The sequence below is a fragment of the Ambystoma mexicanum genome, chromosome 4p (assembly GCF_040938575.1).
Source record: "Ambystoma mexicanum isolate Mex_15411 chromosome 4p, UKY_AmexF1_1, whole genome shotgun sequence".
Classification (NCBI taxonomy): domain Eukaryota; kingdom Metazoa; phylum Chordata; class Amphibia; order Caudata; family Ambystomatidae; genus Ambystoma; species Ambystoma mexicanum.
The window spans coordinates 817,455,151-817,473,056 of record NC_090927.1 but is presented as its reverse complement, the minus strand read 5'-3'; the positions used below and the strand labels follow the sequence as shown (position 1 = coordinate 817,473,056).

At 45.4% G+C, this 17,906-nt stretch overlaps 1 protein-coding gene across 1 annotated transcript in view; it reads left to right on the top strand.

Annotated features, from left to right (window-relative positions):
* Nucleotides 1-253: 253 nt before the first annotated feature.
* LOC138453486 (potassium voltage-gated channel subfamily E member 3-like) overlaps nucleotides 254-17,906 on the top strand; it is a 57,362-nt gene continuing 39,709 nt past the window's right edge. The window contains exon 1 of the mRNA XM_069606392.1: nucleotides 254-628. Coding sequence (XP_069462493.1) covers nucleotides 269-607 — 339 coding nt within the window. The 5' untranslated portion in view covers nucleotides 254-268 and the 3' untranslated portion in view covers nucleotides 608-628. The remainder of the gene's footprint in view (nucleotides 629-17,906) is intronic.

Here is a 17,906-nt window from a genome sequence, read left to right as displayed (position 1 = left end):
TGCCTTTGGAAATACTGAGGCTAAGACTAAGACTTGTTTGCATTATTTTGCAGAAAGATATTGGCCTCTACGTGCAGAAGTCAGACTTTTTGGCTTTGCCAATGGTTGTTATCTGCTGTACACAGTGCGATGCCTCTTATCAGTGCGCTTAGTACCCGGAGGTGGCAGGCAGAATTCCTTACCAAAAGAGGCAAGGAGATCGCAGCGTGTACTGCACTACCCGTCCTTCATTCCTGCGCCAGACCTGCGCCGATCGAAACACGGCAACATGAACCAGAGCGCCCTGGCCGCGCTCATCTCGAAGTGCGTCCTTCGATTTCTGGAGAAACCCCTGGAGGAAGGCGGCCCCACCCTGGGCCAAAACCTGACCGGGGACAGCGAGCCCCCAGTCAAGCCCTACGACAACGCCTACTTCTTCATCCTCTTCGTCATGCTCTTTTACTCCTTCCTGGCGCTGACCGTCTTCTTCGGCTACGTCCGCTCCAAGAAGCAGGTGTCGAAGAAAGACCCGTACCAGGAGTTCATCGAGGACAGGAACAAGAGCAAGAAGTGGAACACGGCGCGGCCCGTGGAGAAGTACGACTTCGAAGAGGAGTGCATTTTGTGACGCACCTCGGCAAACTGGAAGGTAACAACTTGGTGACATTCTTTCCCGATGTTTGGCGTGTTAATTCTCGTGCGTGTAAGTGGCACGGCTGTCTCGGACTTGCGGAATGGTCATGTGAATTGTGGCCACGATGTTTTTTTTTCATTTTTGCATTGGACCAAGGAAAGTTTTTTTTACAGAATCTGTGGTGGTCTAACACTGAGGTAAACTACAGAATCAAGTAGCATGGCCAAGCATGTGCTTAGAAATATGGCCCCATGGAAAAAGTGGATGAACAAAAAAAGACATACATTCATGCATATAATTTGCACTCTACATTGCAATTGTTTGCACGAATGCATGTATGTGTCCTCAACTGAAAACTACCAACTGAAGATGGCCGCATAAAAGCGTGCACCTATCATGAGGCATATGTCTCTTTTCTTCCTATAAGTGATGCCAATGTGGCACTACCCTCGCGATACCAAACAATCTACCAAGAACGCTTTCCTTGGCACTGGATGTAACCATTTCGGGCCTGATTCACAGAAGAGTTTCATAATGGCGCAATCCCATTCAAAAACGCTCTGTGAATCAGGCCGCTAGTGTGTAAACACTGCCACAATAAGTAACACAACTTCAAAACATCTCAGGCATCTTTGCAATGAGTTTTACAACTTTAATTGAAAAAAAGAAGAAAAAAATCCATCCATTATCAATACAAAGGCAAGCAGGGATGCTGTGTCCAACGCATTTCAGATCTATATCGATCCTTCATCAGAGGGCTGCCTGTAAACGGTTTGTGGAAGACACCCTATGGGGCCTGATTCACAGAAGTGTTTTATAATGGTGCCATCCCATTAGAAAACTGCTGAAAATGTAACCAACAACCAACACTCAGCCATCAATGAATGTATTATGTAGCCGGGAGGACAGCTCAGGGGCAGCACACATTTATCTCCGGTATTGGGCGCATTATAAAAGATTAATTAATTAAATATATTAGTCACTCACCAAAGGGAGTTATGCCGCCCAGAACTTAACTTTCTGCTTATGTCCATAGGGCGCGCAACCTAAGGTCAGCATTTTTGAAGTTCTGTTACTTATTTTGGCATTGTTTACACACTAAGGGCCTAATTCACAGAAGCATTTTATAATGGCAAACCCCCATTGGAAAACACCCTGTGGCTAAGGGCCGAAATGATTACATCCAGTGCAAAGAACAGCTTTCGTGCTCTATTGTTTGGTATTATAGTTTCCACATAGTGCAAACGTGGATACTGGCGTGTTCCAAATACCAGTTAAAAAAATCTAATAATATTTGTGTTACTTTCTTAAACATCTTTTTAACAAGCATTGACAATGGCAACAGTTTGGGCTTTTGTGTAGGTGTGGGAAAAGCACTTGCCAGGCAAAGCCGTAGCAGTATTATCTGGCCATTGATGGTAGCAGGTGCAAAATGGTGCGACTACCTGGGCATCTAATATCAGTATAACACAAAAAACGTGCTAAACCACCCGAACAGTATCCAGTGCAACACATTCTCCATCCAGAATGAAGTGAACAGGTCAAAGCTACAAATGCAACAGTGCCCAAAGGGGGACAGAGAGATTGTCTAACTGTCCCTGCTTGTGGAACGCTATCATTTAGCCAAACCGAAGACTAGTAAGTAGCCACTCATTTTTATTTTTAAAGAAGACTGTCCTGGGTGAAAGTGGGTGTATTAACCAGAACCACTGAAACCGGCAGACAACACAGACTGGAGCAAAGGTACTGTCTGGTATCTGATCAATGGGGACGGGAGGCATTTCGAATGCAAATTATGATGGTAAGGCTTGATTAAAGCAAGCTCAATGAGTTCCTATGGGGATGTTTTTTTGTGCAGGGAGGGGAAGTAACTGGGTGGGAATGGCCATAGGGCTTAGCATTGCCAGTGAATGGGTGGGCAAATAACCAAACAACACCTACAAGCGTGTGTCGCTCCTCATATGCCATCTCTCCCTGTCTGTACTCTAATGAAATAATTTCGGCATATAATAGCCCAAACTAAAAAAGGGTTACTAGGTTTATAGTAAAAGAATGCCAAGCTTTCCTTTTAAAATGCAGTAACATAGATGCATAGGAAAGCACTTGGCTTAATTTTCTTTTAGTGGCAGTGAAAAGTGGCCGATGGTAAATCAAAACAGCATTATCTGAATGGATAACGGTGTAGGCCTTGATGAATCATTGAGTGTTTCACTCCCTGAGCTAGTGCAGTGCCTATTATGAGGCATTACCTCCTTGTCCCTCTTCCTCGTCACAGTCCTTACAGTATGAGGAATCTGCCTCCCGAGGCAGGGGGCTCACTTTTTTCCAATCATAAAGGCCCCCTTGCATGGGTAAACCCCACACCGTTCCCCGGATGCGGGAAGGCTATAAGGGCACCACATGCCTAGCATGCCTCCTGAATTTGCTGTCTCCTGACAGGTGGCCCCCATGGTAGGTACGATGAATGCTCTTGTTTTCTGTTTTGCATGTCAACCTGAAGGCGCGTACAGGCAATTGTTTTTCAGCACCATTGTCACCAACCTGAACTGTGCCCTATAGTGTAGCAGTCCACATAACATGCCATGCTTGGCAGGCATACTTGTTGTAGCCACAGCTTACCCCACAACAGGCTCAGACTGGCCTACGGGGCAATTCACAATGCCCGAAGTGCAAGCCAAACATGCTAGTTTGGGCTCGGTTTTTCCCTATTAAAATAATCCAGTTTTTTACCAAAGTGGGCTGGTTTAATGGGTTACTGTGCAGCTAGCAGTTTTGATCAGTGTTACTACAGAAATATTCTCTGAAAAATACAATTTGCAATATATTTTACCTAAAGTCTACCACTTGGATGCTACTTAGTCTGTCGCAAAACAAATGAATTGCTATTTGCGACTGTGGGCCACGTTTTCATTGGTGCCCGAGTCCATTTTTTGTCCCAGTCCAACTCTGCCTCGCAAATCCCACGAGCTGCGTGGATATGCCCATCCACATAGTTATGTGGACAGAACGAGTTTCTGGTGCTTTTTGGACGTAGCGCTAGAGTGTGGCAGGGGTGGGGAATATACTGGGAGCCCCGCTATAGACGGGAGACCTTGTTTAAAGTTGCGGTGCATCTGGTTAGAGGTGTCTGCTCCTTTATTTTTATATTGTCTATAGTGGCAACCATTGAATTTGGGCACTCCTCACATCCATGGATAAAAGACTGGTCCAGAGGCCTTCTCATTCCTCTCAACACAGGTGTGAGTAAAGGGGCCATACATCCTGCTCCACCGACCACTAGTCAGGAGGGCAGACATAGGCGTGGGAGCCACCCTCCAAATCTCATTCCTGCAGAAAGAGAGTTAGGAGGGCTGCTCCTACCACGCCAACCTCTCCTCCAGTACCTTACTGCAGTTCCTGGGGTCCCCTGGAACCTTCACTGACCATCACAGTGTCTGCGACCAAACCGAGAGCCATGATCACGGACATGATGAGCAGCACTACTGATGTAAATTTGCCACTCCTTCAACCACTGACCCCCCAGCAGTAGTTTCCCCAAATCCTCTGCCCCAGGGTGAGGTGCTGGACCCCTACCCCAGGGGTGTGCCCAATGATGAGGGAGTGATGTCTGGGAAAACTCATGAGAAAGAAGATTCTGGAGTAAGTGGCTGTGCATCTCCTGCACAACCTCAACCTGTGGAATGTTACAGCGTCCTCATTTCTGGCAGCATTCCTGATGCTTACAGTTGCAATGTAACAGTTCCAAAGTGTGGCTTGCCAGTGTTGCAGACTATCCAGAAGATTACTTCCATGGGGTGGAAGGACCCTGAGAAAGCCGCCATTTTAAGGGGATGGTTTAGACTCTATCTGCCACAGGGTTTTGAGCAGGAGCTCCCAGAGATCCTGAAGCTATACGCTATTCTTTCCTACTTTCCAAAGAGTGGCTTGCCAGTGTTGCACAGTATCCAGAACATTACTTCCGGGGGGTGGAAGGACCCCGGAAAGCTGCCAGTTTGGACTCTATCTGCCAAAAGCGTTTGAGTAGGCGTTCCCAGAGATCCTGAAGATATCATGTATTCTTTCCTCCTTTGCAGAGCACACGTCTGTGGCTACAGAGTTTCATGTGGAGAGGAGAGCGGACTATGCACCTAATATGGCACATGGGGCTTAAAAGGTTTCACAAAGGGCAGGCACATATTTTGGGTACGTTACTCAGGCTCCATAAAAAAATAAAAACTCCTGCTCTGAAGGAAGGTCCAGACGGTGAGGATCTGCTGCAGATTATACAGAAGGAGTCCATTCTGACTTCTGATATCATCTGCGATGTGATGGGGATCATCAGCTTGGGTGATATCTCAGTGGTTTCCACCAGATGTACGTACTTTAGAATGGCAAGGCATCTCAAAGGGCCATCCTGATGTGTCAGCTATTAGGGAATAATTGAATGATTTGGTTAGGCAGGCTAAACAAGACAATGCTATAAGAGGGAAATCAAAGTGCAGACCTGTACAACCAAAGGCCCCCAATAGGTATCCTTCCACAGACCATGTGGGGCAAGTATCGTGGCAGGTGAGGGTGTAAGCCCTTTAAGTCTTGGGCTTACCCCTCTTCAGCACTATTGAATTCCTTACTCCTAGAGATAAGCTACCCACCTATCATAGCCCAGTGGAGCAGGGAGGGGGCACCTTCAAATGTTTAGCAATATTCGGGAAGTCACAGACACTGTGCCCGGGATGTTGTGTGCAGGGGTTCTCCATCAGGTTTAGGTGCCTTCGCCATGCTTCCGGTATGCTGGTCACCTCATGCTCCAAGAGCGAGCAGAAGAGCTGGCTCTCTGGCAAAGGCTTGTTCAGCTCCTTTCAAAGAGTCCAATCCGTCCTGTATCCAGATCTGAGTGGGGAGAGAGGTTTACTCCATCCTCTTCTTGGTGGCAAAGCTCTCAATGGAATGGCGGCCAAACACACACACGAAGAGGGTCAATCATTTAATCAAGGTGATCCCATTACAATGGAGTCCCTCCAAGGAATCACCCCCATGATACCCAGAGTCGTCTCCCTAACGTCAAAATAGCTCAAGGACGTACTTGAGTTTTCTCAGATTTGCTGTGGGTTGAATTATTTTCAGTTCCAGGTTCTAACCTTTGGCTTAGCTTCAGCTTCCAGGGTATTCACAAAAGCTTTGGCTTCCATGGTATTCATGTTGCTTGACAAGGCTATGTGGCTCCATCCTTACCTGGCGGACCCGTTTATCCTACATAATTCCTTTCTTGGAGGAACATGACTATTGTGTACAACCTACTGGAGAGATTCAGTTGGCACTGAATTTGCAAAAGGCCCTTTTCATTCTGAACCAGAGGATGGATTACATTAGTGGGCTCTTCATCACAGCAGGGAGGGGCGAGTCTCTATACCACCTCACAGGGCATCCAAGCTGGAGAGGCGGCCCTCAGAACTCAGGTTTGATGAGGAAGGATGACGGCTGAGTTCACCAATGACTAGCAGTCTACGGGGACATGGTGGCATCAGTCTTGGTGGTTCCCTGTTCTAGGCACCACCTGAAACCCCCAATGAGCCATGTACTGGCCCAGTGGGATTTTGATAGGAGAAAGAGCTTGCAACCATTCTAAGGGAAATACTCACCCTAGTCACACCATTTTAGGGAAGGGCAATCTTGGTTCACATGGACAATCATTTGGCAAGGCCTATGACAAGTAGCAGGGGGACAGGAGGACCCACTCTCTGCAGTCTTTGGGGTATACTGTTTATTCATCGACAGTAATTACTTTGTGGGAATTTATCAAAAAGTAATTACTTCCAAATTACCTCGACAAATATGGGTATTTAAGGGGTAAAAAGGGCTTGTAGAGGGTTTTGGGGAGGGGTGGGGAGAGTTTTGGGGAGAGATAGTAATGAAGGGTAAGGAGGGGCATGTGCAGCCCTAAATAAAATAAAAGTGAAGTAACATTTGGAAGTAATTACTGTGTAGTAAATTGTCACGAAGCAACTACTGTCAATAAAATAACATGGAACTGTCTGTGGCACACAAGCTCATATACTGGTTGGAGGCAAACCTCCTTTCTCTACATGCTTCTTACATCACAGGTATGGAGAATTGCAGAAAAGATGTCCTGAGCAGTATATTTCCCTCCTCAGTTGAGTACTCCATAAGAGTCCCATCTTCCGGAAGATCTGCAGCAAGTTCGGCGAGGCCGTGTCTTCTTCCTGTCAAGACTTTCTCCTGCAAGGCACATGTAGATCCCCAAGTAGTGACAACGGATGCTCCCTCATCTACATGGGCAGTGTCCCTTCTCTTTTCTCTATCACTCCCTTCCTTGGGAAACTCTTCCCCCAATTGACCAAGCACACTGAACTTGTCAGTTGCCTACACAATCAACAATCTGGATTCCGAGATTCCAGAGGCATGAAAACTGCTCTCCTGAGCATCCGTAAAGAACTGCTTGCATCTCTTGATTCTAACTCTCCAGCTATTTTCATTCTACTTTATCTCTCCTCTGCATTTCATATGGTCAACCACTCCATCCTCATAAGGCTGCTCCACGATACCCTTGGTATCTCAGAGCAATCACTGGATTGGCTGACCTCCTTCCTGAACGGCCGTCCCTCCCAGGTTATTCTTGGCTCTTTCTCTTCTCCCACCTCTATCTCCACCTGTGGCGTCCCCTAAGGCTCCACCATTTCTCCTTGCCTCTTTAACATCTATCTTGCTCCGCTTGCACATCTAATTTCCACTTTTCCCCCTCATTTCTAGTGTTATGCAGATGACGCGCAACTCCTCTGCAAACTAACCTCTGATCCTCTCCTTACTTCCTCCATTATTCCAGACTGCCTATCTGCCATCAGTCCTGGTGTGCCTCCAATGATGTCTGCCTCAATACCAGCAAGACTGAGATCATACCAATTTGGGCTCCTCCTCACTCTTTTTTCCCTTCACTCTGGCTCCCCCTTCTCCTTCATCTGACGCCAGAAACCTTGGAGTCATCTTTCACTCCTCGCTTTCCTTCCTCCCTCACATTCAGGACCTTGCCAAGAAGGCCCACTTTCAACTTCACCTCCTTAAAGGAATCCTTCCTTTCCTAACTTTCCCCCAGAATATCAATGTATTTAGAGATCTGGTATCTGTAGGCTGGACTACTGCAACAGCCTCTTCCTCAATCTACCATCTTCCTTTCTACGACCCCTCCAGCTTATCCAGAATAGGGCTGCGAGAACTTTCCTTGGCCTCAAGCACAGGGACAGCATCTCTCCAGCCCTAAAGTCTCTCCACTGGCTCCCATTTGCTGCAAGGATCAAATTCAGATCCCTCTGCATCATTCACAAGGCTGTCTGAGTCCAGGGACCACGCTATCTACAATTGTCTCTCACCAAATACTCTCCCTCCAGATCTTTACACTCCTGTGGTGCCAACTCTGCTTGTCAAGCCCTTCCATAAACAGCGAGTTGGTGGCCAATCTCTTTTCTCAGCTGGCTCCCTCCTCTGGAACAGCCTCCCCTTCCTCTTTGTCTTGAGCCAGATCTCCTCAAATTCTGGAAACATTGAAACACAATTTACTTGATGTATAAGTGTATTACAAATGTACAATAAAGATATAAAATAAAATACATTGTCATGTCTTCCTTTTCCTCTCATCCAGATGGTCCTGATGTAAGTAAACAGAGAGAGTGTGTTAGTAATTATAGTGGCTCCTCTCTGGCTAAGGAAATCTTAGTTCCCTCTCCTCCTAGATTTCTGTACCCTCCACAGGGTCCCACACATGGAGCCCTGATGAAGGCGGACCTGATTTATTCCAATACCGCCGAAATGTGAAGAAAACCGGGAACACCCGATCAAGTCTGTTCCTGTGTTTACAGACCCTGTTCAGTCAGCCTCTGTCACGTCGGCAAAGATATCTTTCATCCTATGACCCTGGAACATTCATTGTTCAATTGAAATTAAACCCGTAAAACGGAGCCTTTGAAACCCATTTGACATACCGGTGCAGGAGATTTAGTGAACCCTTGGCCTGCATCAAAGCTAGAATTGCTAAATCTATAGTGTGAGTTCATGGGCATTTCTGTTCTTCTCCCATCTAATACAAAGTACTTCTGTATTTCAGCATATGTGTCGATGAAGTAAGAATCGGTACTTGCACAGTAATATGCACACCACTTGTGTCAATGGAGTAATAGTTGACGCTTACACGTAATCCTGTACACAATGTAATGTTTTCTTGTTGTTCATTTTGTATGATGTCACTGCAAGTTGCTATTCTTCTTTTGTGTGTTTAGATATTTATTATGTCACACTTGTCTACCATATATCGTATATGATTACATGCATAGTGAGTGGTTATTACCTCCAGATTTATTCCTTGGATCTCTAATTTATGAGACTACACTTTAAACTTGTGGACAGACCCAAAACTCTGTATCTGTCCCCCGCATTATCTTGTTTTGCTTGAAATATTGTTAGTAAGGGTACAAATACTTGTTTATATGTCCCTCTCCTCCTTCACCTTACATCTGGTTTCCCCGCCCTCCAACTGAGTTTGAGCACTCTGACATGGCTACTTTTGTCAGATCCACCCTATCTCAGCTTCAGTTGATGGCCTGGTTGCTGAGCCGTTCAGGCTAGTGATGGAGGGCATTTCTCCTCAAACTGGCAGTCCTTGATTGCAGTTGCCCATCCAAAATGTGGCATGCTTTAGGCACTGGCATTCTTTTCTCACCTGGTGCTTCAATGAAACAATGACCTCATAATTACCAGAAGTTAGATTCAAGCCAGGAGGGTTCCAGGCAGGGCTTGGCTTCCTCTACCTTGAGACCTCATCTGGCAGTGGTGAGGGCGTTTGGGGCCTTCTGCTTTCCGATTACTCCTGTTAAGGAAAAAGCTTTCTACCTCCTTAAAGGAAAAGAAATTGCTTTTAATATGTAATTAGTATGTGGTTTTATAAATAAAGTCGGGTCCCCGTTTGGCTCCCTATAAAATGCACTTTGGTATCTGAGTGCATTAGTAAGGTTAGAACCTAGGCTGTAGCCCATCTCCTGTTAACTTTATTTTACAGGTGCAGTGCCCCACCCTATCTAGCTGGCCTGGTGTTTAGAGGTGGTGGCTCCCATGGGGACTGTCCCTAAGAGCACACCCTTGGACGGACTATGGCCAGAAAACAGCAGCTCCATGTGGAGGATGTGTGGAAACCTCTCAAAAACCATTTATGAAGAGCAGAACTCCGCTACATTTGACCATTCTCATTTCTAGTAGGAGTTCATGGTAGAAAACAGGCATAGATGCTCATATAGTGGATGCAGGAAAAAAGAGTTTCCCTGCCTCTGCCAATTCTACAGGAAGCAGGAACCTGGCAGAAAGTCTCCTCTGCAGGTTTCCCGTCCCAGTTCTATGCATGGAGGCATCAGTATTCTAAGGCTGCTGGAGTGACTGGGGTCCCTTCTGATTTTCCCTACTCTTTAATGTCTGCCAAAAGTAAGCAGAGTCTGTGGGGATCTGTTGTACGGGTGGTTGAAATGTTTCATCATGGCTACTACCTTACTTATCCCTGCCATAAATATGTTCATGAGCCCATGTTTCCCCTTTCCCCCCTCCCCTGCACTTGCGCGATCTCAATGTCTCTTGGCCTAGCAAGATCGTTGGCTCTGTCTTCGCTCTGCTGCCCCTCCCTTGCCTCGTCACGCCTTGAAACACTTGGGTATAGGCGCGTTATGAATGCCATATCATATCATAGGAGATTGAAGCAGATCAGTACATGATGCAGTGTTAGAAACAGGAACCTGAGGTACACCCAGATTCCTGTGCATAAAACACCATTATGGAATGAAGCATCAGATTTCCTCAAGAAGTGCCGTCAACATGGAAAGGGTAGCAGTTTGCCTCTTTCCAGCCTCTACCCAACATATTATTTGCCAAAAAATGATGTTAATATAAGGTAAGAAAGAGCATACGTTATGTTAAAAGAAATAGAATAAAGACCAGTGTCGGCTGGTCACTATTTCATGTGGAGGAGTATTGATATTTTCCCTGGATTGACCTAAACGAACGAGTGCAGCGAGTGAGCATTAACCATTTAAAGGGGTTCAGGAGGATGTCCCCTCAACACCTTTTTTAAATAATGAGTTTGAATGTGAGTTTTGCAGCATAAATTTAAGAGCTCTTCCATTTTTTAAAACTTAAAGAGATCTCTAGTGGCTCCTATGAAAAACTCCAGTAGTTGTAGGTCACCAACAGTGACATATATTCAATCTGGCAGTGTCCAAAGAAAACGGTGATGCCTGTCTGAACAACTTTTGCCCTGTAAAACACATTTTCATGCTGCCAGTGCCCATTATATGCTATTTTTCCCACTGTAATAAACATGTTTATGATAGCTGTGCCCAATATAACAGCATGCCACTATTAGAACACTATTTCATGCTGCCTGTGCCCAATTTATGCCAGCATTGTCCCTGTAAAAACATACGTTACTGTATCTGTGCACAGTAGGTGCCAGTAAGAAACTATGAAAACATATTTTCATGATGGCGGTACTGAATGCATGCCAGTATGGAAAGTGTAAGAAAACATTTTCATGATGCCCATGCCAGTATTCCACTGTGAGAACACATTTTCATGTTGGTGGTGCTAGATAAATGCCAGTATTGCAACTGTAATATATATTCGATCTCAATGTCACTTGGCGAAGTGCGGCTAAGTGAATTCTAAGGCAATCCCACGTTGCGTTTTCTCTTGAGGACTTGCATTTCACCAGGATTGTGCCAGGATTGTAAAGACTGCCGTGACTTACTTGGGGAAAACTACGTATCCACGCTGCTAGTAGCAGCAGGCTCTGGACCAGCAAAAGAGAGCCTGTTGCCTGAAGGGAACGCGCGTTGATCGGGTGCTCCGTCTCCCTACTGTCTCTCGACTGCACATAATCTCGTGGCAATCGTAATGTGACGCAAAGTGCAGCTAAATTCAATCTCAGACAGTCCCACGTTGCGTTTTCTCTTGAGGACTTGCATTTCACCAGGATTGTGCCATAATTGTAAAGACTGCTATGGCTTACCTGGGAAAACTACGTATCCACGCTGCTAGTAGCAGCAGACTCTGGCCCAGCAAAAGAGAGCATGTTGCCTTAAGGGAACGCGTGTCGAGGGGGTGCTGCGCCTCCCTACTGCCTCTCGACAGCACGTGATCTCACGGCATTCACGAAGCGATGCGAAGTGCGGCTAAGTGCAGTCTCAGGCAGTTTACGGCATCAAGGCCTTGAGGCAGCCAAGGTAAATGAATCTGCTAGATATATGATTTATTGGCCCCGTTATTCACTTGTACTGTCAAGTAGCCCCAAGGATTGTGCTTCTACCTCTGGTCTCCTGTATCCAAGCGGTAGGTGTGGAGAACAGCGGTGATCTAACACCACAGGATATATTCTGTGGAAACAGACATATTAAAGTAGAGTGTGCTCTGTTGGGGCTTTTGAATGGAGTCCTCTGGTGCGCTCTACCCAGGGGTGGTAATTGCACACTCCACGCCGTACTACAAAAATAACTTGCAAACTCCACAGGATTTGCCCGAGGTAAACCCATTGTTGGAGGGATTGCATTCGCTACCGCAGGAAATTATCCTTCCGGTTAGTACCAGCTTATACACGAGCAGCCCAACGCCGGGAGAGGTTGACATTCGGGTGGTCATTGAAAGGGGGGCTGAGGGCCACCCCTTATTAGACACCAACATGGAGCCAAACCCTTCCCCAATTAAAGGGCCCCACCGTCTGTTGTATCAAAGGAGACAGAAGGTAACAAAGGGGAGGAGAAGGATGTAAGGAGAGAGGTTAATACACCCTTGGCGGATCTTTTTGTCTTCGGTCTGGGGCACTCTAATCAGATATCATATAATTATGAAGTAAACAAGGGCTAGAAGCCCTTTGGGATAACGCCTGCACTTGGAAACAACTTGCAAAATGTTTTTCGCGATGTTCAGTTGAAAAATGTAAATGAAGTACTAAAGGCCACGGATAGACTCACTGCCCACAATGACTTAGATCTCCCCCCTTCTCAGATGACATCCAAAGAGGGGACAGAGATCAATGATCTGCCATTAAACTGGGGTGAGGCACCTCGACCTAAACTAAAAACCCAATGACATACGGGGCCCACACTTACGGTTCCTCAAGCAGTACATTTACAGCAGGCACCCTTTCCCAGCAAACGCCAATGAAGGACAGCTCCACTCTCTGATGAAGATCTTTTAATGGATCTGGCAGCTACACAGGGGGAGGATCAGTCCAAAATGGAGTCTGCTATTGACCCAAAGTTGATATCAGCATTTGTAATCACTATGGCTCCTTTTATGAAATTGAGTCGCAGAATGAACAACTGCGTGATCATATGACAACCATTGCTATGCTCCACTCTAAAATGATCTACATAGAAGGATTTATCACTGCTCTACAAACCAACTTAGACAAAAATATGGACCAAATCACTCAAATTCTGAAGAGCATTTTGGATCCCATCATCCGAGAAAAAGAAAAAAGGAGAACAGATAGGCTTAGTTGCCATTCCCTAACCACAGGAGTAGTGGGTGCAATGGCCGGGTGTAAGGGGCCTGTTACCAACCATCCCCAGGCAACCTCATTTGGATGTAGGTTTGGTAGACAGAGCTAAAGTTCTTATCTTAAAAGATAAATCAACCTCGACTGAACAAATCATGCAGGAAGAAAAGTCTATGGAGAGAGTGGAGCTTGAAACAATAAATCCAAAAGAAGCAAGCATTCCGGACGAGGAGGCAAAAAAACTGACGAGACCTGGGCCAGCCAAGGTGCCCGGAGTGGAACCTCCAAACCAACTGACTAAATTCTACGATATGTTTAAGAAGTCCCAGGGAGGTCTAGCAAAGTCTCCTAGTAAGAGCTTCGAGTTGAACAAAAGGGGGTCCCGGACATGTGCAAAAATTGTAGCTATTCCTGTTGGTAGCATAATGAAACAAGGTAAATCCAGTACTAACAGGCCCACACCCAAAGGTCCTCCCTCAGTTGTGAAAGGAACTAAAGCAGCCCTACAACAGAACTTATCACGACCTGATAAACCGGTAATTTTTAAGAGAAATTCTTCAAAACAAAGTCCCGCCCCAACACGATTAAGATCTGAGCCACTTGTAGTGAGTGAAGAAGATATGGAAGGTGAAACATCATATGAAAGCTCAGAAAATTTGCTGATGAACTTATCAATCTACTCTGATGGAAGCACCTCAGAGAAGTGTGAGGAAGCAAATGAACTTTCTGAGAAAGATGTAAGCTTCGAGAAAGAGGATTCCCCAAATAAGGTTAGGCCCACTAGGGATGACCTGAAGCCAACTGATCTTGTGGAAAAACTGGCTGTTAAGAAGGCCTCACCCCAGGAAGATACGGGATCATCCCGTGATGGAACGAACAGGGGATGTACCTGGAAATCAAGAGTACATTTGACCACAGAAAGGAGGGTTCCTAATTCAGAGATTGAAGAACGTACTTCCTCCTCTCTTGGTCTTCAGGACTTTATGACTCTGGAACACAAGAGACGGGAGCTGGAGTCCAAGAGAACCGCAGAGACCAAATGCCCTGACTCAATGCACAGAGTGGGGACAAAAAGGGACCTAAGAAGAATGGTCTCATGAGCCGATAAAATTTCCCTGGATTCTAAAACAAGGGGAAAAAGGACCCACGAAGAAAATCAGCCAAATAGAGTCTCTAATAAGGGCACATTTAGAATGCCACTTGAAAGAACTCTAAGCCATGAAGATAATCTCATCATGAACAGGGCTAACGTTATGAGATTACTGCACTGTGTTGAACCATTCACTCATATAAGTTCCAAGGACATCGACTTAATCGAATTCCACAGTGAGGCATGAGAAGACAGTGTCACACTGTACATGGAGTCATGGAAAATAAAGACTCTTCTCACGAAAGAGGGGTCTAAACTAAATTGAAATGGGTTCTCCCTGATGGAGCTAGACACCTATCAGAGCATCTCAGGAGTCTCGTTTTCTGGAGGAGCGGCGAAAGAGGGACGAGAACAATCACGGGGTCCTTTGATTGAACAAGGTCTCCATGTGAATTATAACAATAAGGAAAAGTAAGAAATACAAATTGGTATGCACGGAGGAAAGAGATCGGTCCTCTGGAAAAAAACTGAAGGAGGCATAGTGGCCAGTTGTGATAATTGGAGCTTGCTGGCGGGTTCACTGGCAGTACAATCATAATGCCAGCAGGGGAGTTTGAGAAACCCTACAAAAAGGAAGTTCATTGTTAGCTGGAAAACAAGGGGTTTCTCACACCTGTTTGGCAAAACTGCCTTTGACATGATTAAGTATGGCCTTATCTGTCTCCAGGTGAAGTGGTTACGAGAGATTCCACTACTGGAAGGCTATGAAATACACATAAATCCAGCCCTAAAAGGAGTTAAAGGTAGAACCATAGCTGGCCTCTTAAAGGGTAGCAAACGATCAAGTGTCCTGGAGGTCCTTTCTTCTGTCAATTTAAGTCCATGGATACAACTCACAACAGTCATAAAAACAAAGGACCTGGGGGTTAATTCCCACTGGAAGTTGTTGATCTGTAATGTTTATTGGAGGACGGGGACTGGGCCTGACCTAAACATCAAAAATGACTTATTAAGGGCCATTGATGACGCCAGGATACACTGGGCGAACTCAGATGTGCTCCTCTGTGGGGATTTTAACATGGAATGCTTTGATAAAAAAGGCATGAAAATGGAGGATTTACCCTCGACTTTGAAAAAAGAGACATCTTCATTTTAAATGGCAGCCTCTGTGGTGACAAACCCCCGGCCAAAACATGGAAGTGAGGGACGCAAGACAGTATGCTGGACTACATTTTTGTCACAGAGGGTCTGCTATGGAAACTCAGGTACTTAGTAATGGTAAACACGGACTTGAGTGATCACAATCTTCTCGAACTTGAAAGTGAAGACAGGGATAGAAATGCTACCCTGCCGGTATGCCACCAACAAGATAATCACTATGAAGTGACACCAGGGGGAAACCGGCTACGAATAAGGAGGAGAGATACACCGACTCTAATAAACTCTCTTATGTTGCTAAACACAGAAGATCCAGACAATAGAGCTGCCATCATGAATTATCCGGAGGTACTTATGGCCTTCTGTGATAAGGTCAAACATGGAAAGGTTGTTGCTATTAAACACAGGCACGCCTTTGATGATCAAATTGGAGCTAAAAAAAGAGATGTTACCAGGGTGAGCAGGCAGGCCAAAAAATCAAAAACGTTGTCCAACTTAGCCCTACTTAAAGACAAAGAACATCTTTAAGAATTGACTGAGACAGCACAAACATCAAATCAGTCAACGGGATAGTGAAAAGATGTTACTTCCGATAAAGAGGACCATTATCGGAACCTGTATGTGGCTAGACTTGTTGGCCCGACAGAATTACACCTTATATCAAAGGAATCATGGGACATCAAGTTCGACAAACAGGACATAGTGGACCTCATAAGAAACTCTAACGCATCAAGGGCGGCCAGGCCGAATGGCCTCACTAATGACATTCTTAAAAAAGATCCTGAGAAATGGGCATCATTCATGTTAAAATTGTTTGAGACCATTAAGAAGGTAAAGAAAGTGCCCGTCTCCTGGACTAAATATATAGTTGTTCCCATCTTTAAGAGGGGCGATAGGTCGGATCCTGGCAACTACAGGACTATTGCCCTTCTTGATGTGGTGGGAAAAATATTTGTGGCTCTAATCCTGAGACAACTAAATGCCTGGAGCTGGGCTTCAAATCACCAGGATCCATGGCAGGCGGGTTTTCGAAAAGGTATTGCCACTGCCCTGAACGTCTTAATTGTTAACACACTAAAATGCATGGTAAAGCATAAAAATCTTAAAAACGTACACATTGCATCACTTGACCTAGAACAGGCTCTTGATTCAGTGGACCGCAGAATCCTGTGGAATTAATTGAGAAAATGGGGGTCTCCAGATGACTTAAGAGAACCCCTGGATGCTCTACACAATGAAACCACATTGAAAATCAGATTAGACAGAAGTGGAACCCTGTCAGAGTATTTTATCACAAAATAGGCTGAAGCAGGGTTGCCGACTGGCACCGGCGGTCTTCTGCTTATTTATATCAGACAAGTCCAAAGCTTTCGAAACAACAAGAAGTTTCCCGCCTAAGATCGCAGGGACAGCTGTGGGTCATCTGTTATTTGCAGATGACCTGCTACTTCTGGATCAAACCGAAATAGGCCTGCAGAGACAGTTGGTGGCACTGGAGATATATGTTCAGGAAAACGCCCTCAGGATAAACCCAAAGAAATCTAATCTTAATTCTGGGAGGTGGTACAAAAGCTAACAGGAGTAAGAAATTCAACTGGAGCCTAAATGCAAAACGGATTCCAGTAGTTCCTTCCATGGTATACCTAGGGATTATACTAAACGACAGTGTAAATGACGCGCCAGGAGTGTCCCAATTAAGAAGAATAGCTAAAAACTTAGCGTCACAAGCCATGCTACTTAATCATTATTGTACATTCTCCTGGCTACTTCTTATAGACTTCTTTAAATTGGAAGTCTCTCCCATCCTGACATACGCTGCAGAGGCAAATTTTTTCACCAATCCAAAGGTCTGCCCGACTTTGGAGGACTCTTCTGGAAGAGGGTACTCAGGCTTCCGAATTCATTACGGAAAGAACTGGTTTTAACATCCCTGTACAGTGCCATGGTATGGAAGTCATATGCCCTATACAGGAAAAGCATTGACCCGCCGGATAGAAGCGGGTTCATTACCATTAAAAAGCCATTAATAAGCAAAGTGGTCCCTGCTCTAACCAAGTAGCAGGAAATGTGTTTGTGTATTTTGGAGAATATTGCGCACATCAGAAAAATTGCTAATGGAAAACCCTAGGGTAAAGACCAAGCTTCTGGACTGGGACTGGATCTCGACTAAGAACAAGTTGAGGTCCTTTAAATTCGTAGTCCAGGGGCTCGATGAGTTCTATAGAAGAGGCACGCTTCCAACATACCTGGAGAGGTTCCCCTCAAAGGTGGAAAGGCAAAACTTCTTAAGATTTCGACTGAACCTATCCAACAAGGGAAGTTATCGAAAGAAGGAATAAGGCCCGGGCCGACCAAATTCTATCCTGTCGAATTTGTGGTAGTGGGGTAGAATCTCTGAAGCACTTAATAATGTGGTGCACGTCATTTTCAGAAATGAGAGCCAAATTTCTGGGAAAATTCTTCGATGAATTCAAGACTAGATTGATGGAAGAGTGGTGGATGATTCTAAGATGGGGAGGGAGATT